Here is a 24,187-nt window from a genome sequence, read left to right on the forward strand (position 1 = left end):
ACTTCCTGAGGCTTGACATTCCACTTTCTATAAATTTGGATTCAGAGTATCATTAAAAGTTGTTGCTTTGGTATTTGTTTTGTTTCCAGCCAGTAACAAGAAGTAGAGCCTTAGAGAAGGCAAGGCAACCTTTTACCCTTCAGGCACTTGGAAGGCCCTTTCTCACAGCAGGAGGTGGGGGCCCCAAGCTGCACAGCACTGGAAGCCAGGGGGAGAGTCTGAGGCGTCCCGCCGACACCAGCCGACACCAGGCCTCTGGTGGATGAGGGCACCGGCCACACACGCTCCCTATAGTCCCTGCTCCTCTGAAGCTGCTCCATACGCAGTTGAGCCTATCTTCAAAGTTTGACATGGTTCACAGGAGGTGTGTGTGTAAGGTAAACACACCCAAGGCTCTACCTCGAGATGGTAGGACAAACCACACAAACTCACACAAAAGCATCAAACCACATCGTTCTCTCACAGATGGCCTGACTAGGTGACCTCGAGGGGCCTTTCAAAGCTGAGGCTTGATATCTAAGCTTGAAGCCTCTGGGGGGCACGGGAAAAGCCCAGATCCGCACCACCACCAGCCCCCACTCACAAGGCACTGGTCCTGCCACACCTTGACCATGAAGGGCAGAAGGCAGCTGGGTTTGCAGATCTAGGGCTCCAGGAAAGAAAACACTTGGAGGAGCACAAATAGCATCTGACTTCAAATGTTGTTTCCATTTCTACCCTTAAACTTGAAGGGAAATTCCCAGGGGCCCAGATTCTTAGGGGACTACAGCCTTCTTCGGTTCAAAAGCTAGAAGAGATTTACAGCCCTGGAAACGTGTGTGCTGTGTTGTTACCGGCTGCCATATGGTGACAGAACCACAACAGAATGTGGTTTCTAGAAAAGGTTAAGCACCCTAAAGCACACACCCAAGAGGTTAGACTCTTGGGCCTGGGTAGCAAGTCTCCAGCCCCATCAAGACCGGCTGACTCATTCTTGGACTTCACACCTATCTACTCGTGCTGACGATGATTCTCTCTCCCCTACCTTGTGGGTTGGCTTGTGCTATAACTTGGCCTTGGGGCTGCAAAGACTCTATGCTTGACTTTGGGGGTAGGAGCTCACTAACGCTCTCGATGGGAAACTAGAAAGATATCTTTCAGAAGGCAGCTTTACTAAGCCATAGGGAGAAACCATGCAGGAGAATGACATTTGCTATCCCACAATGGGATCACGGATTTCTAAATGAACCTCTAGAGCCCCTGGCCCACTCAAGTGCCTCTTTTCTTGTGTCATCAGAATGGAGATTCAGTTCTAAGCTGTGTCAGGAAGAAAGGGTTCTTGGCTTTGCCTGACCAGGCCTTAGCCTCCGGTTATGCTCTCTCAACTATGATGAATAATAAAACGTCAGCTGTATCTTGGGTTCAAGGACAGTGACACAGGACACCAAGCTCCTTGGCCAAGGCACAAGGACAGGGGATTAGGATGGCTGGAGACAGCACTCCACCAGTCCCATCAACGGAAGCAAGAAGGTCTAGAAGAAGCCTGAGTGGCTGGTAACCTTCAGAGTGGGAATCAGGGCCCTACCCTCACCAGCCAGGTAGGGGTGGCCCATGGCAGCTGCCACAGCTTCTGGGAAGCCTCTGTCCTTAAAAAAAATGGGCTTGGTGGGATTCCCCAACAGACAGTAGAGAGGGGTAAAAAAAACACACCAGACTGAGCATTAGAAACATGGGCCTCGGGATCCCTGGGTGGCGCAGCGGTTTGGCGCCTGCCTTTGGCCCAGGGCGCGATCCTGGAGACCCGGGATCGAATCCCACGTCGGGCTCCCGGTGCATGGAGCCTGCTTCTCCCTCTGCCTGTGTCTCTGCCTCTCTCTCTCTCTCTGTGTGACTATCATAAATAAATAAAAATTAAAAAAAAAAAAAAAAAAGAAACATGGGCCTCAGTCTCCCCATCTGCATAAGGCAAGGTGACCACCCCTAGCCTCCAGGAGCATTCAGAAATGTGGAGGGAGTCAGTCGTCCTAAAGGGACAGAAAGGTGAGATCTGCTTGTCTCTTCTGGCGTTCCCACCCTGGCTGTGGGTATATACAGAGCCTGGGAAATGGGCACCTGCTTGCGATTCATCTCTGAACCCATGCACACAGCAAAGCTGAGCACCATTACCAAGAGAAGAGAACTGGCAGCTGGGAGAACTATTCAGAAAATTGTTGATAAATGTGTATTAACTGTTAACGAACTAACACCCCATTGGGATCCTTGTTGAGGCAGGGAGAGAGCACTAGCACACATCCCACACACACGACTCAACTGTGGGGCATCAAGGCACTCCCCGTCTTACCGGTGGGGAACCTGAGCTTCCAAAGGGCGTCACGCCTCACGTAGGGACGCGCAGCCAGCAAACAGCACAGCCTGCAGTCCCAAGGCCACGCCCTCGCCGCGGGGCCAGGCTGCACAGAACCTGACCACTTTCTAGCTGGCAATGCACCGTGGTGGGTGGTACCCAAAGCCACTCTGGCAGTTGTCATTCCCTGTCCTCTGGCACCACTGTGGCCCCCTGCCCCCCCACCCAAGGCTGGCCAGCCTAGGTGAGAAGGCAGCCTGGGAGGCTCCCTTTTCACTTGTCACCATAAGCTGCCATCCTGTGCCAACTACACTTTGCACCTACTTCTCGTCTGTATTTTATTCCAGAAACATTGTTGGAAACCAATACACGGTGCAAGGAAACATTTAAAGCACTCTGTATGGACGAACCTTAAACTATTTTAGGGACTAAAAAATCACATGTATGTATGCCCATGATAAATGAAAATAAATAAAAAGTAAATCCAAAAAAAAAAATCACACCTGCATGCCTGTATGTGGATATACTTTTAAAAACGAAAACAAGGCTCCCTTTGGCCAATTTCGATTCATAATCTCTTTCTCCAACGATCATATTCCAAAGGGCTACCCGTGAGAGACGGAAGTGGCAGCAGAGACCAGAAACTGCCAGAGCAGCTCAGGGGCTGCTGTGGCTGCCCCTTCTGTCTCGGTCAGGAGCTCGTTCTGAGAAATCTACAATGTCCCACCTCCCAATGCCAGCTTTCTCACACAAGGTGCAATCACATCCCATTTTCAACAACAAATAATAGAGGAGTTAAAAGACCAAAAGCTATCAAATCTCAGAGTGAAATCTTTCAGTCCCGCACAGCTCAACACAGCCAACTGGTTTACCCTGTAGGAATTAATACAGAGCGTGCCCCCGGGAACAACCCTTTCATGTACAGGGTAGACTCTAACAGCCAAGTAATTAAACACAGAAAGTAAGGGCTTATAATTAAAATGCTGACAAACCTGAACCAGAGTGGCACAAGTAGCGCCGCTATAATATTTTTACAATTCCCTTTTATACATAATGCATGATCCTTCTGCTCAAGTTTCTCTATGTTCTCTGCCTGTGAAATAATTTACATTAATAAATAATTTATTACCATAACTCCTAAAGTAATTATGGGTTTCCATGCAATTTTTTTTTTTTTTTTTTTTTTTTTTTAGCATATGAATTGTTTTGTTCTCTGTTCATTGACTTGTATTTACACGACTTTTCCTAGTGGCCCTTTTGCAATAATTGGTATTGCATTCGCTTTCTCACATATTATTTGATTTCCAGGTCTATCCTCGCCTGAGTGGTGAGGAAAATGAAATGTGTGGCGTCCATTGTCCCTGCAATACAGAACTCATTTAATGTGTACAATTAGCCAAGGGTGGTGAGTGGAGCGTGCTCTCACCCCACTTGCCCTTTTTCACCAAAAAAAAGATTAAACTAACACACGTGTGCCCCTGGGTCAGCATGAAAAAGCGTCTCCCACGGCGAGTGACAGAGGACCTGTGGGGAACCCCTGCCTCTCCCAGCACAGAGCACTTCCATAAGGTGCAGCTAAGCCCTCTTCACCTGCTACAGATCGTGGCCGGCAGCAAGGGCTGCCCGCCTGCCAGGCCGGCTGACCAGTGGGCGGGCCACAGCCCTGAAGCTGCCACCTGACCAAGGCTTCCTGTGTTGAGAACACAGTAACCGGTCATGTACATGGCTCTTCCCCAGAGAAGCCACTTGCAGAGGAAATTCCCGTTTGGCATAGAAAGTGTCCTCGGGATGGTATGGGAGGAGAGAAAGGAAACCAAGAGGCAAACACTGTCTCTGCTAGAAAGAGCCCTTTGGGGACTAGGCTGGGCTCACAACCTAATAAGGAGCACTGGACCCTGGTGCAGAACAGGCCAGGCCAGGCGGTGGCCTGGTTCCACTCTGACCTGCTTTTGCCACTCACACCTCGTCCTGGCTTTGTTCTCTCGCCCACTTTGGGAAAGCTCAAAACTGCTTCTTTATATCAAGTTTCCAAACTTGGGGTGTGTGTGGAGGGGAGAAAGGTGGGGAGGGGCCCATCATCCAGCTCACAATAACATGAAGTACTTAAAAAGAACACACATTGTTGTGAGCACTTGATGACATGAGTAAGGCATTTTATCTAAGGGGAGGCGGGCCTACTCAAAAGGGTAGCTTTTTAAGAGGAAGCCAAGAGGCTGCTGCATTCCCCACCCTAAAGCACTTGCCTGGATTTTCTTAAGAATGCTCGGGAAACAAACTCACCCTGGCTTCTGACTAGGACCCTTGCAATGGGGGCTTGGGAGGGAAATGCCCTGAGCCACAGGGCCAAGCTGTCCCCAGCAATCACCGACTGGGGCCAGAACACGGGTTCCATATCTCCAGGAGACAGACAGGGAGTTTGGTGATTATAGTAATAGGACATTTTGTCTTGGCTGAGTATTGTCTGGTCCTGGAAAGGCTCAAAACCCTCTTGAAAAGTCCAGCTGGACTCACACACTGCCATTAAAAAAGCAGGCCTGCCTCAGACGAGACCTCACTGCCTGGGATGCCCTTCTAGTTCACGACACGGGGTGGGGCGACAGCTCGATGCACAGGTTAAAATGGGCAGGAGCGGTCAACTGAGCTTGGCAAGGCCTCTGGATGCTGACATTCCACCCAAGCAAGTGTCCAGAAAGGGGATAAAAGTGGGAGGGACTGAGCTGGCACCTCCTATGTGCTGCTGTCTATTTTTATTTATTTATTTATTTATTTATTTATTTATTTATTTATTTATTTAATAAATTAATTTTTTATTGGTGTTCAATTTACCAACACACAGAATAACACCCAGTGCTCATCCCGTCAAGTGCCCCCCTTGCTGCTGTGTCTTTAAATCCCACCAAGAACTGCAATCTACAAGGGAGGGGGGGACAAAGGCACAGGAAGATAGGCTGATCTGCCCTCACCTCAGAGGGCCTTAATCCACGGGGAATTCACTGTTCCCTGCTCTCTCAGGGCAGGGGCTTTCATACTCTATCTCTGTTCCAAGTGTCTGACACATAGTAGATCCTCAATAAATACCTACTAGAACAAGCCACTGAAATGAACCGTGGAGAATGGAACACCTTGGTAACACGCTTCAGATGGGCCAGGGTTTCCCCAAATCAAGGAGAGGCAGGCCAACACAAAGAGGAGCACGTGGGACAGAGAAGGCCCCACGGACCCCCACCTGGCCGTTCCTCTGCTGCCTGGCAGTGCCCTGAAGCCAGCCCATATCAGGTACGCGTGGCCTTGAAATAAAGACCGACACCTCCACACCCAGGTTACCGGCCTGGCCCAGTTGAAAGCTAAAGTCCAGGCCGGGCTGAGGATCTGCGTGTGCCCAGGGGCCTCTCCCTGCTTCCTGGCGGGGCGAAGGCAGGCAGGTCTACCACAGTACAACAGAGTCCAGCCAGCCCGCGGAGCAGGCAATGAGGCAAGCTTCTGAGCCATACACCTAAGTCGCTGAGGGTTTGTTGAAAGCCGTTAACCACCAACGAGATGCTCAATCAAGCCCCATGTGGGGACAGGTTTCAGAAGTGTGTCACATGGGTAAACCAAGGCCAGGTGATCTCCTTGTTTCCATTTCCTCTGGGTGGCAGCATCAAGAGGACCACCTGGGGCTCTCCCACAGAGCTGTGGCTTGTGACTGAGAAGAAAACAATCTTCCTTCTCCCGACCGGGGTCCAACTGTGCCAAGGGAGCCTGGCGGGGAGTCACCTCACTAGGCCTTGGTTTCCCCATATGTGAACGGGGCCTCCCCACCCGCCCACACCAGAGTGGCTGCCGAGTCCTGGCAACCCTGCGAGGAAGGAGCCAGGTGCTCCCTATACATACCCAGCACCTCCTCCACCCTCATCACCCCATCTACAGGACAGAGTCTAAAGAAGACAAAGAAAACACTGTGCTCAGAGTCAAAGGCTAAGAAACAAAGGCAGGACAACTTGACACGGTCCTGTGAAAACAGGCCTGGAATCCCAAGGCCTGCAGTGGTCCCCATCATGAAAGCTTCAACGCAAACATTACAGGAACTCATCCTACACGGTGTTCCCACCGGGGGCAGGAGTCATGGGGAGATGGCAAAAGGAGAGATTGTGCCCAATTATCTGGAGCACAGAAAAACCAATCTAATCAATACAGTCATCTCCTCTTAGCTCCTCCCCCTTATAAAAAACCAGTAATTCACACTTGCACGGGCACAGAAGACCACGACGACGACTGTGCTGGAAAGCATGTCAACAATCTTGAAGCAAGAGCCTTAAAAATGTTCCTGCCTTCTGGCCTCTCTATGTCACTGCTGGGAACTCCTAAGGAATAATCCAAAAAGCAGACAAAAGACAAAGACTTAGACACTTAGTCACTGTTAATCATAGCAGCAAACAAAACAGCCATTCCACCCAACACACAAGAAACAGTTAAATCATTAAATACGTGTTGATACACAACTCGGAATTACAGATTCATTAAACTGTGTGGAATAGTCAACTAGCGCACTGGGGAAAGGATGGCAGTTAGGACTACTCAGTGAAATGAGAAAAAAGATTTTTTTTTGTACAAAATCTTATACAGTCGTATGTTCATCGTAGACGAACTATGGCTATGTAAAAAATTCAAAAAAACATAAAAACACACCAAAATATTAACAGGAGTTATCACTAAGTATTGGAGCTACCAGAGATTCTTATTTTATGCTTTACACTGTGACACATTTTCTGAATTTATAAAAGTGAACGTGATTACCTTAGTAACAGACAGAAAGTCTCAACATTATGGCTGGAGGGGACATTCGTGAGCCGTACCCCAGCGCCCACCCGCTCCCTCCGCCCCACGGCCCCGGTGCCACTCCAGCACCCCAGGACCGAAACGGTTCGAGCACAGAGAAGAGTCCCCACTGCTGTTCTTTGTGCCTGTGTCCAGAAAGGGCTGCCAGCGTCTCACCTGGAGGACTCAGGCCCTGATGGAAGGACTAGAGAAGGACTCTTCACAGCGACCTCGGTTACTCACCCATAATTCCACAAGAGAAAAGTGTCGGTCCTTGACTCATCTTCTTTGGCGTGTGCTGAAAACAACCAGAAAAGCTATTCACTCTTCAAGTCATAAGAAGCACGTTTGCACCTGATTCCTCGCTACAGTCACAATTAAAGGGGTAACTGCCTTTTGCCAACGTCAGATTAGGGAAAGGAGAAAAAAGTATTACAAGAGGCAACATCTGCCCACGATTAGACCTGGACTCCCTGTCCCAAGTCTCCAGTGAGTAATGGAGTCAATCAAGTTAATGGCTTCAAAAAACACACAAGGAAGCCCCACGACTTCTGACACTTGGGGATTTTTCCACGTGAACGAGGTGGAGGAGGGTGCAAGAGGAGGCATGATACACACACGGTTCACCAAGCCGGGCTGCAGAGAGGCCTCCCCACGGCCCGAGCTGGGAGAGGAGGGGGCCTCGTGATGACAGGAAGAGCCCCCAGGGAGGAGCAGAGGCCCATCTGCCACCCTCAACTCCTTCCGTTCCCCTGAGACACCAGGAGAACAGCTCTTCTTCCTCTAGACAGAAGCACCAGGTAAAGCTCAAGCGGGTGGCCCTCTGCTGTGCAAGCTGCTTCGCCGCTACGAGGAGGCCACTCAGGCACCCTCTCTGAACTGAAACAGAAACTCAAAGGTTATGTTTGGTCTCAGCGGAGAGCGATGGCTCTTGAACTCCTTGGCACTGTATTTCAATGGCTTCCCTTCCCGCCGTAAGCATTCCACATCTCCCCTCAAGCCCTGCACCTAGCCTCAGCGAATGCTATGGCCACTGGGAGAAAAACAGGCCAGTGGCGCCTACAAGGGCCCCAAGACCAGGCCCGGCTCCATGTCTACACAGTAACCTGAGCACAGAACATTCCAGACTCCCCTGTGCTGGCTGAGGCATGGGTCTGTTCTGACCTGTGGTGAGGAGGAGACTGTGCCCACTGAGGCCCCAGGAAGGATGGTCTGCCACAAGTATTCCTAAGACTCCTTCCTTCCTTCCTTCCTTCCTTCATTGACCGACTCACGAGTACTGGTAATTATTCACATGCAGGCCGCACTAGGGGTTGAGCACGTGTCGGTGAAGGAAGCTCTCGGTCCCGGAGGAGTCAGCCTGTCCTACAGGACTCCCAACTTCTGAGAGGAGACCCAAATAACAGGGACACACAGGCATCCAGTCTGAGAAATGGGCGGGAACCCAGGCCCTGGCACTTTAAGACCTGGAAGGAGGAGGGCGGAGCTGACTCGGAACACCTGGCCCACTCAGATAAAAGGGTGGCAAGTGCCCCAGCTCCCCCACCCCTGTCCCCAGCTCCCCAATTCAGAGACCTTTGCCCTCAGTCAGCTATGTGTTCATCCAATCAGGTTATTAAAGGTCCATCCTGCCTAGCCTGGGACACGGAGGGGAAGGTTGCCTGCCTTGGCCCTCGGGAAGCTCCCATTTCAGGGAGGACACAGTCATACAGACAAACCATTACACCACAGAGAGTGTGGGACTGGAGAGGAGAGGACCCAGGCCCAGGGTGCTGGGGCGTGGGAGGCCAGGGCCAGCTTCCTGGGAGAGCACCGGAGCAGGTGCTCAAGGACCAGAAGAAGTCTACAAGGAGCAATGGGGCCAGGGAAGCCATCTCTGGTACCCCCTCCTCGGTTTAAAACAATCCTTATATTTTCAGGACAGGCTGCCCTCCTGGATTCCACAATGACTTTAACCATCCGACCTACAGTCATCCAGGGGGATATCTGGAAAGAGGTAAAAAGATGGCTGTATCTGCCTCTCTCCCAAATGACTTGGTTAACACAGCAAGATGCACACGGAAAGCCCACACCAAAGTCACCAAATGGACAGTCGGTGACAAAGGCTCAAGAGCCTTGCCTCCAGGCAGCACAGTCCACGGATGCCAGGCAGGCCCTGCTCCAACCAGGGGGAGGGTTCGGAGACAGAAGTCGTCGGGCTGGGCCTATGCCAGGGGCCTTGCCTGCCCAGGGAGACAACTCCCGACAGCTCAGGAGCACCTTACTGGCAAAGCAAACACCCACTGGGGAACCAGAGCCCCCACCCCAGGCTTGGGTTGAGGGGGCAGGTGGCAAAGCAAGCCAAGGCTGGCAGCCCACAGAAACCCAAACCAGGACTGGGCCGGGCAAAGCAGAAGAGAGCAAGAACCCCAGAGCGGCCTGTCTGCTACCCTGGCACACAGACACCACTGAGGAGAGGGTTGGGGTTTACAGACAACAGGAAGCAAGCCGGTGAGCCAGGCTGCTGACTGGTCAGGAGAGCATCGCTCACTGGGCTTTTCCTTACACAAAGCTGGCGTGTTCCAGACAGAGGGGCATATTGGGGCCCTCCAGATCCAGGCCCTCCCAGGGACTGCTGACACCTGTGTGGGTGCCAGAAAGGCTGGGGTCTGGGCCTACAGAGGGAAGCCACTGGGCTGGGCCACAGGGGCTAATGCACCCTTGCTCAGTCATTTGTTCGCTCAGCAAGGATTTACCCTTGCTGGCTGCAGACGGTTCATTTCCCGGGTAGAGAACACACACTTGGAACAAGAGTGCTTCTCACTGCCCCCGCAGCCCTACTCAGAGCCACCACCACCCTTCCTCCACAGAGGGGCCAAACCAGCCTCCTAACTGGTGCCCCCTGTACCCTGGGCCCACTGTCCATCCTCCGTCCAGAACCCACAGAGGCCAGCCGACATTGCTCTTCTGCTTAGGAATCTCCGACGACTCCCCACGGCAACGAGAATGGAACCTGGCCACCCCTCTCCCCACAGCCACCAGGCCTGAAGGAGCCAAGCCGGGTGCAGGAGACAGGCACACCCGCTGCCACCTCAGGTCTCTCTGCAAAACCCCCTCGCGTCACTCCAGCCACCTTCCCTGACCATCCCAGCTGAAGGGCGCCCTCCCCACCCACGCTTTTCTCCACAAGGCCGTGCTGAGTGTTCACACCGCCTGGGCTGGATCCTCGGCTGCTGTGCTTATTATTCTCTGCCCCTGAGAATGAAGCTTCTTAAGGCTGCCATCTTGTCCCAGCACAGAATAGGTGCCACGTGACTATCTGGTGACCGACAGCTATGGCCACCTGTCTGCCCAAGCTTGTCTTGCTCCTGCTGCCACTCACCCAGCAAATGCAGGGCCAGTGCAAACAGACTTTCACTGGGCAGAACTTGCCACCTCCCCAAATCACTGGGCTCATGCCAAGTTGAAACCTGGTGGAGAAGGGGAGAGAGCACCAGCTGGACAGTTGGGGGCAAGCGCCAGGCGAGCCCAGGCTCCTCGTGTGGCCTGACTCTGCACCCCAGGGAATAAGAGGGCGGTGATCACTCACACTCAGATCTCACAGCCTGATGGAACGCCTCCTCCACATCCCCTGTTCTCAGTGAGCCCCATTCCTGCTCTCTCACCGAGCATGTGAAAGTGCATGACCCGGTGACACAGCAGCTCTTCTGCTATCAGCACTCGACGCTTGCACTGGGACTCGACTCGTCCCTCCATCACCACACAGTGTCTTGGCGGGACTATGCCTTCATCTCTGCTGACAAGAGATGGCACAGGATGCCAGGGTGGCCAACCAGGCCCTCTCACTCTGAGGCTCTGAGTCCTAGACTGAGGAAGAACAGGGGCTGCTTTACCCAGCAGGGGCACGGGAACCTGCCATGAGCACTTGCTTCCAAAACCCTCCAAGCAGCCCTGTCTCTGCCCTTTCTGGGGCTTAATTCATCAGCTCTACCGACAGCTTCCCAGGACGTCAGGCCCAGGCATACCCTGACCACTGTCGGGTATCGCTGAGTCCAACATCAAGCTCCCTTCTGGGCTCCAGGTTGGCGAGGACCAATTTTAACCCCCAGTATGCCTAGTATATGATAAAATTCCTGCTGGTCTGTAGCATTCTGCAGCCAGCCCTTCCCAACCTTCAAACCCTCTGCACCACTGCAAGAAGGATGACCTAGCCAATCATTACATGGCCTGTTCCCAACAGGCCCTGGGGACGCCCGGCCTCAGAGTTCCTACGACCCGGCCTTGGCTGGTGTTTGCAGAGAACAGGACAAAGAGCGCAGCTCCCGTTATGTTTCTCCACTGTGATGGTTCTGTTCTCAAACCTACCCCAGGACAGGGCCTGGTCTCTTTGAGAGTCCTCAGATCACAAAAGAAGGTTCTAGAACCAGATCCTCCACAAGGAAGGCAAAAGCTGGAAATCAAATTGGGGCTTCAGGGGCCATCTGTCTGACTAAAGAAAAAAGGCCTGATTTAAATAAAGACACGATTCAGGTCTTTACTCAATGAGCAACTAGGTTAGGGCAGAGCTCATCTCTGGCCATAACCATGCTTCTTCATGACTTTGTTCTGCAGATCACTGACTATGGCCATCACATCACTTTTTCCCCATAACAGCATTATGGGGAACCACAACGCGATACCAGCAAGCTCACACTCGTGCACATGAGCGGAACAGAGTACCCCAGCCTCTGAAAAGGAACACAGTGACACTGTGGCAGTGGAAAGCAGAAGCCAGAGCCATGCCAACAAGAAGAAGAGAAGCCGAGCAGGGACGAGTGCCCCTGCATACAGGCTCTCAAAGATGCCAACAGAGATAGAGCGGCGGCCCTGGCTCCCCGGGCTTCAGGGTCAGCCAAGGCCCGCGAGGGGCTTTGCTTGCTCAGGGAAAAGGCCTCGGACTGCCTTGGGCCTCTGTGCACCTCTGGGTTCTAACTTCAGGCCAGCCTGGGGCCGGGCCAGCCATCCTGCCTGGGGCTGTTGAGACCAAAGCCAACTCAGGGTTGGGGAGACCCTCAGCGCCGAGGCAGTGGAGTGCAAGGCCTGGCATGGCCACAGACTCTCCTGACTGGCCAAATCACAGCCCTGGCATGCTGATCTGACAAGAGCAAAGGCCTGCTCCCCAAACCAGTGTCGGCTGTTGTGGGAAGTATCTTGAGGTTGGGGAAAGCGAGGCAGCCTACAGCCATGCTCTACTGTCTCCCCTGGAACAGTCTCCAGACTTGACAGAGGGCTGAGAAACTGGCTCAGGAGAGGAGGCAGGCCGGGCAGAGGAAGATGGGCACTCTGGGTACTCGGGCCCGGGAGAATGGGCCACAGCCTGAGTGTGGGCGTGCGGGAAGGGGCTGGGGAACACTGCTCCCGAGGTCAACCGTCTGGGCTGCCTTCCAGCGGCAGCAGCTAATGTTAGAACACGAGAAGGAAGAGCCCACTCCGCAGAGGAAAGCCACCAGCAGAGCGGGGGGGCGGTGGCAGGGAAGGGGAACTAAGCACAGTCCTCACTGCTGCGTTGTGCAAGCTGGGCCAGCGCTGGGGCAGGGCAGGGGCCCTCGGCCCTCTCTCCCCAGGGCCAGGCGCCACCGGGAAAGGCAAAACGCTGAGCGCTTGTCAGTCCTTTTTTTCTGTTTTCCTACATCTCTCTTGGGACCAAGACTGGTCACTTGTCACCAGCATTTCGTTTTTGGAAAAAGAACAAGAGGGCAGCCCTGGTGGCCCAGCAGTTTGGCGCTGCCTTCAGCCCAGGGCGTGATCCTGGAGACTGGGGATCGGGTCCCACGTCAGGCTCCCTGCATGGAGCCTGCTTCTCCCTCTGCCTGTGTCTCGGTCTCTCTCTCTCTCTCTGCCTCTCATGAATAAATAAATAAAATCTTTTTAAAAAAGAAAAAGAACAAGAGACCTCAGAGGCCGGGCGGGGGCAGGGGGAGGGTCTACAGGCCTCCTTGCCCAGCGCCTCCAAGGTCACCACCGGGTGGCCCCCGGGTGACCTTCACTGACAGTACTAGACTTTCTCTCCCCACTGCTGTGCCTCTGGAGCCTGTTTCCCTAATTCCAAAGTGCCCTGTGATTCATGTTTTCTTTTTCAATCTGAAGCCCACCCCCTCCCCTTTCTGTTATCTTCTTAGCCTGATTAGAAAACAAAAGAGAAATGCTTTTCCATGTTCCTGTTGTTATCTTGATGGTATTTACGAGAGGATGGTGTTGCCAGTTAAGGCGGCTGAAGCAAAGCCCCCATCCGCTTCCTCCCAACCTCGCAGGCAGGGAGAGCAAATTCTCCCCTCACTTTACCCTCCCTTCTGTCTCACGGACGTCAGCCTAGACTCGGATGATCCCCAGTCCTTCTCGGCTGCTCACTGTGCACGCTTGGCCTGGAAGCCGGCCTCCCTCGACTTTCCTCCCCCAACCAGGGCTAGGAGACCACCCTTGTGTGCTCAGGCCCTGTCTCCTCCAAGAGCAGCTCAGCTGAACTGGGGCCCACGTGCCCCGGGACCAGTTCCACAGCCAGCCTCAGCCGGGCCGACCCCGAGACAGAACTTCGTTCCGCAGCTGCTGCTGAGGCCAACAGCACGGCTGGAAGCGGGCAGGGGCCCTCCCGTGGGACCTCTGGGTGACCCTCACCCTGGAGATGGTTCCTTTCTGGTCAGAGCTACTCCAGATGTATTCTTCAGATTGCAGCAGGAACCCGCCCCCTGCCCCCTGCTCCCCACCCCCGCAGAAGAAAGCGGAGCAGCCCCTCCCAGCATCCCAGCACCCTCAGCCCCTCAGCCGTGAACCTGAGCAGCAGCCAGAGAGGAGCTGGGGCAGCCCCTGGGCGGCAGGAACCCACGTCCACTTGCTCCACGAATGTCCCTGAGCACCTACCACGTCCCAGGCCCTGGTTTCAGGCACTGGGCACACAACAAGCAAAAGAAACAAAATTCCTTAACTTCATGAAGCTCACATTTCAGGGCAGTCATTCAACAAACAAGATCGAAACGTCAGAAAGTGACAGGCGCCAAGAGCGAAGAGAGATGGGGGAAGGGCAGAAGTATGAGGAGGGGGGCGGTTCTGGCAGAGTTCAATTTTAAGCTGCGTGAACAAAGAGAGGAAAGGAGTCCTGCCAAGGGGGAGTTTCCCAAGCCACAGAAGTGCAAAGGCCCTGGGGCAGGCTCCTACTTGACATGTTGAGCAAGGAGGCCAGCATGGCTTGAGCAGAGTGAAGGGGGCAGGGGAAGTGCAGAGAAAGCAGCATGGTCACAGAGAGTCAGCACAAGGGCCTTGTGCCTCCTGACGCTTGCTCGGCCTGAGGTGGGAAGCCAGCAGAAGGCCTGAGCAGAGGAGGGACCCACCGCCTTGTAGTCCGTCTGGCTGCAGGGGGAGAACAGGCAAAGGGGCCAGAAGCAGGAGACAAGTACAACAAATTTCCAGACGAGAGAGGACAGTGGGTGGGACCAGCGTGGCAGCACTGGGGACGGAGAGAGGGCATCTATTACAGGTATATACTCAGTGCAAACTGCAAAGGAAGCCGCAATGGGCTTCCACAGCTGACCCATCTTTGCTTGTGGAGGCCCGCCAGCCCAGTGGCGGGCACACTCACGCTCGTACGTAAAGGCCTCGGGTCTCCACGGCTTTCACACACTCCTGAGAGGGGCTGGGGACCCAGCCTGGCCCGTCTGCTCTCAGCCGGGTGTGAGCTTGGGCAGGGAGCCCACGCGGGTGCTAGGGTGGGCCCTCAGGAGTGGCCGTGAAGGGCGCCAGGAGGGGGGCCAGACATCATGACCTAGGATTGACTGTCCCTGCTGACCACCAAAGCGGTAGGGTCCTGGGGACTTAGCTAATCGGCAAAACTCCTCCTCGGGTTTCTTTTCTTTTCTTTTTTTTTTTTTTTTTTTTTTGGCCAGAGTGGGACCTCTTCCTGACCCTCGGCAGGGGAGCAGTCCCACTCACTTCTGAGGAGTAAAGAGGCTACTGTGTTCTCAGTCTGAGAAGGCCGAGCTGTCTGCCTCTCCGGCCCAGCCCGTCAGGCCGCCGGGTCACAGGACAACTTTGGGAGAAGGCAGCAGAGGGCAGCTGTCGCGGAGGCCCACCACCGTGGCTGCCGACCACGCCTTGGTTCTCCATAGTCTCCCACCCAAGACATTCCTGAGGCAGTAGCTCTCGCTCTGCACCGCCCTCTGGAAGCGGCCTGATCTCGGCCCCCACTCTGGCACCACCTCCCTTAGGGAAACCACCTCCCCGTACCAGGTGGAGACCACGAGGAATGTCAGTCTCAGCCTGGCAGGGGCAGCAGAAGCCCGCTTGGTATTATTTACCAGGGTGCCGGCCTTCCCTCCTCATGCGCCGGAGGACCTCTGCCAGCTACTTCTCGCCAGCACTAAGCCAGGCTCCGGGTTACCTCGCCCCACTGCCCCGGCCTGCAACATCTCCCAGAGCTCTCTGCTCCTGGGCACTCTGGACTCAGTCCACTAAGCCTGCATGGTCAGTGCACAGTCCCACCTGGACATCAGGCCTCAAAAAAGGTCATCAGAGAAATGAGGCCCAATAGGTCCTTACCAGCTCAGGGCTGAAGGTCCTGCATGCTACAGAGTCAGCTCCCTGGTTGTCGAGGCTTTTACTTAGGATCATCACCATGGTAAGGACCTCAGGCGCTGGGCTCCATCCCAGGGTGGGCACGAGCCATCTTCAGTCAGGCAGACTTGGGCAGAGGTGACCTCCTGGGCACTTCCCAGGTGACTGGCATCAACAGGAACAGCTCCCAACCGGCTGCTTACGCTTGGGGAAAGGTGCTTTCAGGAAACATCCAGGTGCGCTCAACTCCCTGGAAAGACAACAGAAAGACAAGAGATTCAGGAGTTGGAAGACCGGGGCGCTGAGAGAACTGCCCATGCACCCCCATGCTGGGGCCCTGCTCGGGAAAGGAACTGCCTCCTGGCTAAAGGAGATGCTTTATGGCTACAAAGGTTCCCCTTCTCAGAGTCCCCCATCCTCGCCCCATGCCGGCCTTGGGGCACCCCTAAAGCCAACGCACTAATGGGTATAGCAATGGGTCTCCGTTCAGCCACGTGGCACCTTTAAGACCTATCTCAGGGTCTGGGTTGGTCACAATCTGCTATCCCCAGCGTGTACTAGAGTCATGTGACATCTTACACCCAGCTCGCTTTACAGACAGTTTCAGTATATGCCCAAGGCTGAGAGTCAGACACGCACCAACCCCACAGCCAAAACTGAAGGGACCAGCCCCCAGGCAGCCTCAGTCAGCAAGGCGACTACTGTCCTCCACCCAGTTATGAACAGAAGCGACTGAAAGAACCAGAAGGGTCCATTTCAAGGCATGGATCTCCCATCCCTGGAAGTGCCCCGTTTCAACGATAACACATTTGCAACACTGGGGGCCTCTGTAGCTTTGTTCCCTTCCCCAGACTGAGCCGCACCAAGCAAGTCACGGCGCTCGCAGGGCCTGCCCACACCACCCAGGGCTGCCAGCAGCGACGGGACCCCTCATGCCGCCATCCTGCACCTCTTCCCACGTCACCTCCCAAGCAAATGCTGAAAGAGCGTAGCCCTTTGCTCAGATTTGAGAACTCGGCCTCTACACGTTGATTTCTCCAATCCTACTTCCCCATCCCACCCCGCTGTGGTCACACCTTCAAAGAGAGTCACATGGATGCAAGGAACCTGAAGATCACCGTCACAAAGTGAAAAATAATGACGATGACGGCAGAAAAGGGCAGCTCCTAATCTATAATTAAAAACAAACTGCTCAGTGCAGGAAAATGTTTTAGAATCTGCTGCTCTGTGTAAAAATTAATTGCACCCTGGTATTTACTTGCCGTCCAGATTGTAAATCATATTTTCCTGTTTACTTCGATTAGACTTTACAGTGGGTGTTATTGGAATCGCTCAATTACGGGCCAGCTGGCAGGCACAGGGAAATTACCTTCTACTGTTCTTCGAAAACAAGGTTCATCCAAAGTGCAAGAGCAGGGAAGGGGAGGGGGGAAATCAATACATTTTCAAAGGACTGGCTGTTTAGGAAGAGACCTGGTGGCGGGTAGGATCCCAGGTCACACTGGAGTTTCAACACCACCTCAGTCTAGAAGCAACACGTTCTGACCAAGAGTGAGCTGCTCAAGGAAAGAATGTCAGACCACTCCTCCCAGCTCAGGCCAGAAAGCTGAGCCAGAAATGCCCGCCAGCCCCCTGGACGCTTGGCTGGGGAGCGGGGGTTGGGGGGTGCTATGGACTCTCCCTTCAAAGGGACCCTTTGTGCTGCCTCAGTGGTAGGGGCGAAGCCTACTGGCAGCCATCTTCTCTCTGGGTGTAGCCTGATTCGTTCTGGGGCAGCTGGCCATTGGCCCAAGGCCCAGGGGTGACCTGCCCTTCCCACCCACCCCCATTTCCTTCTTCCCTAACAAGGCAAGAAGGCTTAGTGGTTACAAGCTCAAGCCCCAAGTCAAGGACACCTGGGTTGGAATCCCAGCTCTCAAAATGCCCTGAGTGACCCTTACCAAGTTACTTACTCTATGAGCCTGTTTCTCTCTCCATAAAATACAGGTAACAGTGTTTCCCTGCCTCAGAAGATTCCTGTATCATCTGAAAACAGCTCAAGCCTTTTGCTCGGTGAGGAGCTCTAGCTCATGTAAGGAGGTGTGTTCAATAAACAGTAGCTACTGTCACTACTTTCATTGGGGAAACTGTAGGTCCCAATCCTTCCTCGGCAGTGGACCCCTAAGCATCTGTCTTCTCAGATTTTTTTTTTTTTTTTTTTTTTAAAGAGGAAAGTCCATCAAATTTTTTGAAAGCTAAATTCCACCAGGATGGAACCAGCCACCCCTCTGGTAAAACAGTAGGTGGTCAGAAAGAATGATGCTGTGGGAGTCCATTACCATGGAAACCTGTTTGGCCATTGGGATGCAGCCGATAGGCACCAAACACAAGGCAGACTGAGGGAGCAGTGCAGGCATCCTCACTCTTACAGCTTTGCTCCCCAACTGGAGCCCCTACAAGAGACGGGGACTCACAGAGGCAGCACGCAGGGTGCATATGAAAGCACCGTAAGCTCCTGGCAACGGTGGTCAGCAAACATGGCAGGTGCCAAATGGAGAAAGGAGGTCTAGCACAATCCCTGTCCTCAGGGGTCATAGAGAGTTCTATGAGTGCAGGAGCTAGTCCACGCAAGGCAGGCAGGAGTAGTGAGCGCTGGAGCTGAGTGCCTCTGCACAGGGGGCCTCTGCTCAGGGCCCAACAACATGCAGAATGACCCATGAGAGCCCAGAAGGGGGGACAACCGAGATGCCATCCCTAGGGGACTGGGTAAGCAAATCACCGTGGAACTATGGAAAGGAATGTCATGTCACTTTGGGCAGAGTTGCAACGAGGCAACTCTTACGGGGCAGATGTGAAACCCTCTCTGAGACACAATGTGAAATGAACACAGCAAGAGGAGTACGGCCTGGTCCCAAAAGCATGCCTGCCTTATGGAAGGGACTGCAGTTCTGGAGAAGACCCTTGGATTGCAAAGCTTTGTGTGCTGCTTGAAAACGACAGCCAGTACGTATGACACCTTTGTGCTTAAAAAGAAAATAGGCAAGATCTCAACATGAAGGAAAGGTACATGAGCAGAGGGAAGACGGTGAGCAAAGCATGGTGCCCGGACCCCTACATGGTGTGTGGGACACAGTGAGCACTCTGGGGCAGGAGCAGAGGGTATGTGGAGAGGGGAGTGCCAGGACAAGGAGCTGGAAAGACAGACGCAAACCAGACCAACAGCTCTGAATGCTGACTTTATCATGTGGCCATTGGGGGCTCCCCCAGGAGCTTGGCTACTTTGATCTGTTGAAAAAGAGTGATTTTGGGGGGCCCTCTGTGATGCCTAGCACAGTGCCCTGAATACAGTATGAGCTCAATACACATTTTGGAATGAAGCTAAATCGTAGAAACATCTGAAATGATCCAGGCACATTCTCAGACCTTGTGAGGCAAATCCAGACCAGCAGAGCCTGGCACAATCTGGAATTCCCTGGGATTCCTTTGATCCGTGGCATGGGTCTGGCCAAGTTCACTAAGGAATGCCAATGCCCGTCCAGAGACTTAGAGCCGAGTCTGAGAATGGGGCCAGGCAGGGACTTCTCAGGGAAAAGCTGGGAGCAAAGAGAGGAGTGGGGAGGAGGCTCAGCCTCTGAAGGGACAACTGGGAGCATGCCCCTGCCCAAGGCAGAAGGAAGTGCCTCAGAGCCACGGGTGGCATGGTGAAGGCCTCCTGGAGGCCACCTTTGGGGCACAGACCCCGCACATATGAAGAACAGCTTCTATCTACTGAGAACCTACTGTGTACCAAGTACTTTATACACAATGGCTACACAACAGGTTCATTTATCCCCATTATACAGACAGATAAATCAACTCACCAAGGACATAGGGCTGATCTTACAACTGAACCCAAGTGGGCCAGCTCCCAGGCATATGCTTTTCACCGAAGTCCACCCAGAGCAGGGCCCCTGCCCCTCACCTGCTCCCCCAACCTCAGCGCATCCTTCAAAAGCCCACTCAAGCCACTACCATACAACCCAGTGAGTGGTCTTCCTGGCATTTACCCCAGAGACATGCAAACTTATGTCCACACAATAACCTTCACAGTGGCTTTACTCACAACAGCCCAAACCAAGAAACAACCCGGATGTCCTTCAAGGGGCAAATGCTTAAACAAACTGTGGCACAGGTCCACCGTGGAATACTGCTCGGTATTAAAGAGGAATGAACTATTGACACCTACTTGGATGACTCTCCAGAGAATTATGCAGAGGGAAACCACCCCAATCCCCACACGGTAACCATAGCATAACTCCATTCACAGGACATGCCTGAAATGGCAAAGTGACAGAAATGAAGACTAGATGAGGGGGACCTAGGGCTGGAGATGAGGGTTCGGGCTGGGGGTGTGGGAGCGGGAAGGGGGTAGGCATGGTGATGAGAAAGCAGCAGGAGGGACCCTCGTGAGGATGGGGATGTCCTGTACCTCAACTGTGTCTGTGTCCATTTCCTGCTTGTGATTCCCAAGTACAGTTCTGCTAGACGTCACTACTGGGGAACACTGACTAAATGGTAGACAGGATTTTGATTATTTCATACAACTACATGTGTATTTACAACACTCTAAAAATTTAAAAAGCCCACTTCATCTGGGCATTTATCAAAATTCATAGAACTATAGAATGAATTATACTGTAGGTAAATATAAATTTTTTTTAAGATTTTATTTATTAATGAGAGAAAGAGAGAGAGAGGAAGAGACACAGGCAGAGGGAGAAGCAGGCTCCCTGCAGGGAGCACGATTTGGGACTCCATCCCAGGACCCCGGGATCACACCCTGGTTAAAGGTAGATGCTCAACCGCTGAGTCACCCAGGCGTCCCCCTGTGCCCATATTTATGCAGTAAGTCAGACTCCCTGCACGGTGCTCATGGCAGATGGAGGGCCTCGCACTCCACACACATCTGGGGTGCCAATGTCCACAGGAGGAAGGGTCTCCTCCTGGCAGGTGCCCGGTCTATTTAGGGGCATGGATGCTCTCTGGCTCCAACCCCAGGAGCCTCCACTCAGTGATTCACCTTCTCCAGCATTTCCATTGAAAGAACAAAAAGCAAAGTCAAACTTTCTCCTGACCCATGATCCCATTTCCCCGACCAACCTACTGTTGCCCGGGTGCAGAGGGCTCCACTGGCCCCCTAAGGGTGCATTTACCTAAAGACAGTCCCGACCCCCGACCCCAGCACTTGTGCCCAGAACCAGGCCTGCAGGGTGGAACATCACACACAGGTGTCATAGGGCACCGGGTGACACTGCCCACCATCGGCAAGAGGCCCCAGATGCAGCATCACAGCACCTCAGCCTCAGACCCGCTCCCACCTCCCTCTATAACCCCCCAAACCCGCCAGGCATACTCTTAGAGGCCTCAACCTCCTGCCTCCCTGAGCATCAACTACAGGCTGGGCTCTTCTCACTTAATCTCTCAGGTTCCTATGAATGGGCAACTGTTAGGAGAACTTCCATTTTCCAGATAAGAAGACTGAGACTCCAGGAAACCATCTCCAACATTTGCCTAAGATCCTACAGCTAGTGAGTGAGGGCAAGATGTGAATCCAGGGTCTGCCTCTCCAGCTTTGATCCCTCACACGCGTCTTCCCTAACATGAGACTTTCTTGCTTTTGTCCTGCAGTCTTCAATGTGCCTTCATCCGTTTGCAACCCCTGAACCCAGCTGTCTGGACACCACTGTGGTCAGAGACTCTCGGCTCCTGGCTACCAGGAACCCTGCCTGTGTGCTAAATGAATTTATACATGCAAACAAGTTTTGTAGACTCTAAAATTCTATATAACTCTTAAGTAGCTTAAAGGAGTTTACCAAATGCTTCTGTAATGCACTTTGAAGGGTTACCCCTTAAAAAGAAACTGACCACACTGGGAATTGCCAAGACAAACTTTTCCTCCTTTTAAAGAGTATCTATATCCTGTGTTTACTACTTGCATAAGTTAGTTTTATAGCAGAAGACTATCTCGCCCCCCTGAACACAGCACTCATAGAGCAAAATCTAAACAGGACCTTGGCCACAGACAGTGACTTTCCTGACGGCTCAAGCAAGTCATTCCTCAGCGCTTCCACTTCCCCTCCCATCAGGCAGAGGAAATGGGAGGAAAACAGCCCCATTCTACAAGGTCTGCAGGAAGGGCGCATGCGTTTTTAGACTTTCCTAACTTCAGCTGTGGGTGTACCCAAAGCAGTCTGGGGACAGGACCCAGAAGCAAATTTAGGAACATGTGGAGAAGTGCACCTTCCCATGGGTTGTGTCTCTTGCTGCCAACAAACTGCTCGGAAGGTGGACAGGGGAGCCGAATCCTGGGGGCAGCAGGCTCCTGTTGGCCAAACAAAGGAATCGAACCTTCCCAGAGTGGCCCTCTGCTTGCAGTCTCTCTACCCAAGTCCTCAGAGTCTGAAGGATGAACGTGAAAGGCTGCGGGAACATCACCAGTCCATCCTCTCCCAGACCCAGCTAATGCTGGAAAGAGGGCCCAGAGGCTGAGTCAGGGGACCCAGGGCTGCAGGGTGTGCACCCCCGGGGCTGCAATGAACTCCCTCAGTCCAGGTTCCCAGGCCTGCAAGTCCTCCTGAAGGATAACTCAGGACAGACAGCTTTGCCTCCACCACCTCCAACACACATGCAGACAACCAGAGGCAAATGAGCCTCTTTAGCCAACAGGGTACCCCCACGGACGTGCGCAATACCAAATCCTGCTGCCTTAAGGGAATTCCACAGTAGGAGCAGAACCCAGGGGAAATGACATGTTGTTTTCACCATTTTTCTAGTGTCTTCTTGGTCTGTATTTGCAGAAATAGGAGGTAACACAGAGTCTACCTTCTAGCAGAGTGTGAATAAAGTAAGAATAGCCATGGCAACAGCATTGGAGTCTCCGCTGAGGGCATCCTTAGAGTGTCCCTCTGGGTGGGCGCTGTTGCTATTCCGTTTTACAGAGCAACAGATGGAGGCACCAGACAGACTGGGTGACCTAGGTCACCCAGGTATGAAGGACAGAACAAGGACTCCAGCCACATATGCTGAACTCCAAAATCTTTGTCTTAACCACTGACTCTTCTATTCCAGGATCTGTAAATTCATCATAATTACCCTTCAAGTAAAGTATTTGATTTCTCAGTTAGACTGACCAAATGCTGAAGCACAGATGCTAGGTTTACAATACACCCCTTCTCTATACAGCTCATCCTGAGGTATCCCAGGCTGCACACCAACCTTCTGGAAGCTAATGCTGACACACAGCATGAGGGGTTCCACTGTAAGCAGGGAGTGGGGAGGTAAGAGGGCATCCTGGAGAGGGTGAGTGGAACATAAAGTCCTTACTTTCTATCCTCACCATATAGTTGGGCAGCTGTGAAGTGCTCCCAGGCCTGGCTTCTTTCTACACCAGCTGGAATCGAGGCCTGTCCACTATCTCTCTGGGCCTCTGCCTCCAACCGCCTCCCCATCACGGCCATCTCGCTCTCCCTCCACATGCAGTCTGGGTGTGGGCCTGCCTCAGTCATCCTCTGGTCTCAGCATAGAGCCTGTCACAGCAGGAACCTGACATCCAGGTCTGTCGGCAAAGTCAACAAAACTGGAGGAGAAAACTGGATCTCTGTCCGGAAGCCACAGGGCCACGCAGCTCAGTCCCAGATGTGAGCTACGTGATTTTGCTAAGCTCTCTTTCATCCTTGGTAATCTGTAAGAAGTGATCCTTGTCCTGCCCACTGAGGGTGGAAGGTTAAGGAGGTGAGACTATGTAAGGTGAGGGCTTATGAAGAATGTCCCTACGGGCACTCAAGTCCTCAGGCAAGCATCATTCCAAGCAGAATGCAGGCCTTGACTAAATGTTTGTGGCTAACAAAGATCATGTCTTCACAGCAGGAGCTGCTGGAGGGGCAGGAAGCAGGCTTGTGAATCCTCTGAGCCCCTCACTCCCAGGATGGCACTGCTGGATGTTCACATCCGTGACTGATTTTCACTCACTGGGGGTTCCCTGGTTGCACAAAATGGGGGAAGAAACCAGGCTACCAGAGGCAAAAGGACCTAAAGCCTCACAGCTGACATGTGCCTGTATCACACTCTCAGGGGAGAAGTATGTTCTTGCGGCAAAAACCAAGCACCTGCTCACCCAACCCTTACTCGGCACCCGAGAGTAAGGTGTGCCCTCAGGGGTGTTTTCTTTGTAGCTGAGAAGAATATACCCTTCCTGTCCTTGTCCTTCAGGTGGTCAAAGGCCACCAAAGGTCCACATCTGGAAAAGGCCTGGCAGTCACATTACCTACCTAGAGAGGAACCCACCCCCATGTCCTTGGCTGAATAAAGTCACCCAAGCTCTTTTATGAGACTGTCTTACTGAAGGGAAAAAACAAAACAAAACAAAACAGTCAAATGAGCCACTGAACCACATCAGGATTCTGTTCTCTGGGACTTCACACACTCTCGGTGTTGCAGGGATTTTCTGGGGTTTTAAGCAAATAGCATTTCGAGAGGAGGGGAGTGACATTA

The 24,187-nt window shown here is 53.1% G+C and overlaps 1 protein-coding gene across 6 annotated transcripts in view; it reads right to left on the reverse strand.

The window, feature by feature from the left end:
• FAM53B (family with sequence similarity 53 member B) overlaps positions 1-24,187 on the reverse strand; it is a 105,966-nt gene that overhangs the window by 55,073 nt on the left and 26,706 nt on the right. For 4 of the 6 annotated variants that reach the window (XM_038579035.1, XM_038579036.1, XM_038579038.1 and 1 more), the window contains exons 2-3: positions 15,665-15,929; positions 7,364-7,418 (exon numbers count right to left, since the gene is read on the reverse strand). In XM_038579035.1, the coding sequence (XP_038434963.1) occupies positions 7,364-7,418; positions 15,665-15,742 (133 nt within the window). In that variant the 5' untranslated portion in view covers positions 15,743-15,929. Of the gene's footprint in view, positions 1-7,363; positions 7,419-10,688; positions 10,708-10,764; positions 10,910-15,664; positions 15,930-24,187 lie in introns of those variants that run through there. The other 2 variants (XM_038579039.1, XM_038579040.1) reach the window with 2 other exon arrangements.

Source organism: Canis lupus, chromosome 28 (assembly GCF_011100685.1).
Source record: "Canis lupus familiaris isolate Mischka breed German Shepherd chromosome 28, alternate assembly UU_Cfam_GSD_1.0, whole genome shotgun sequence".
Classification (NCBI taxonomy): Eukaryota; Metazoa; Chordata; class Mammalia; order Carnivora; family Canidae; genus Canis; species Canis lupus.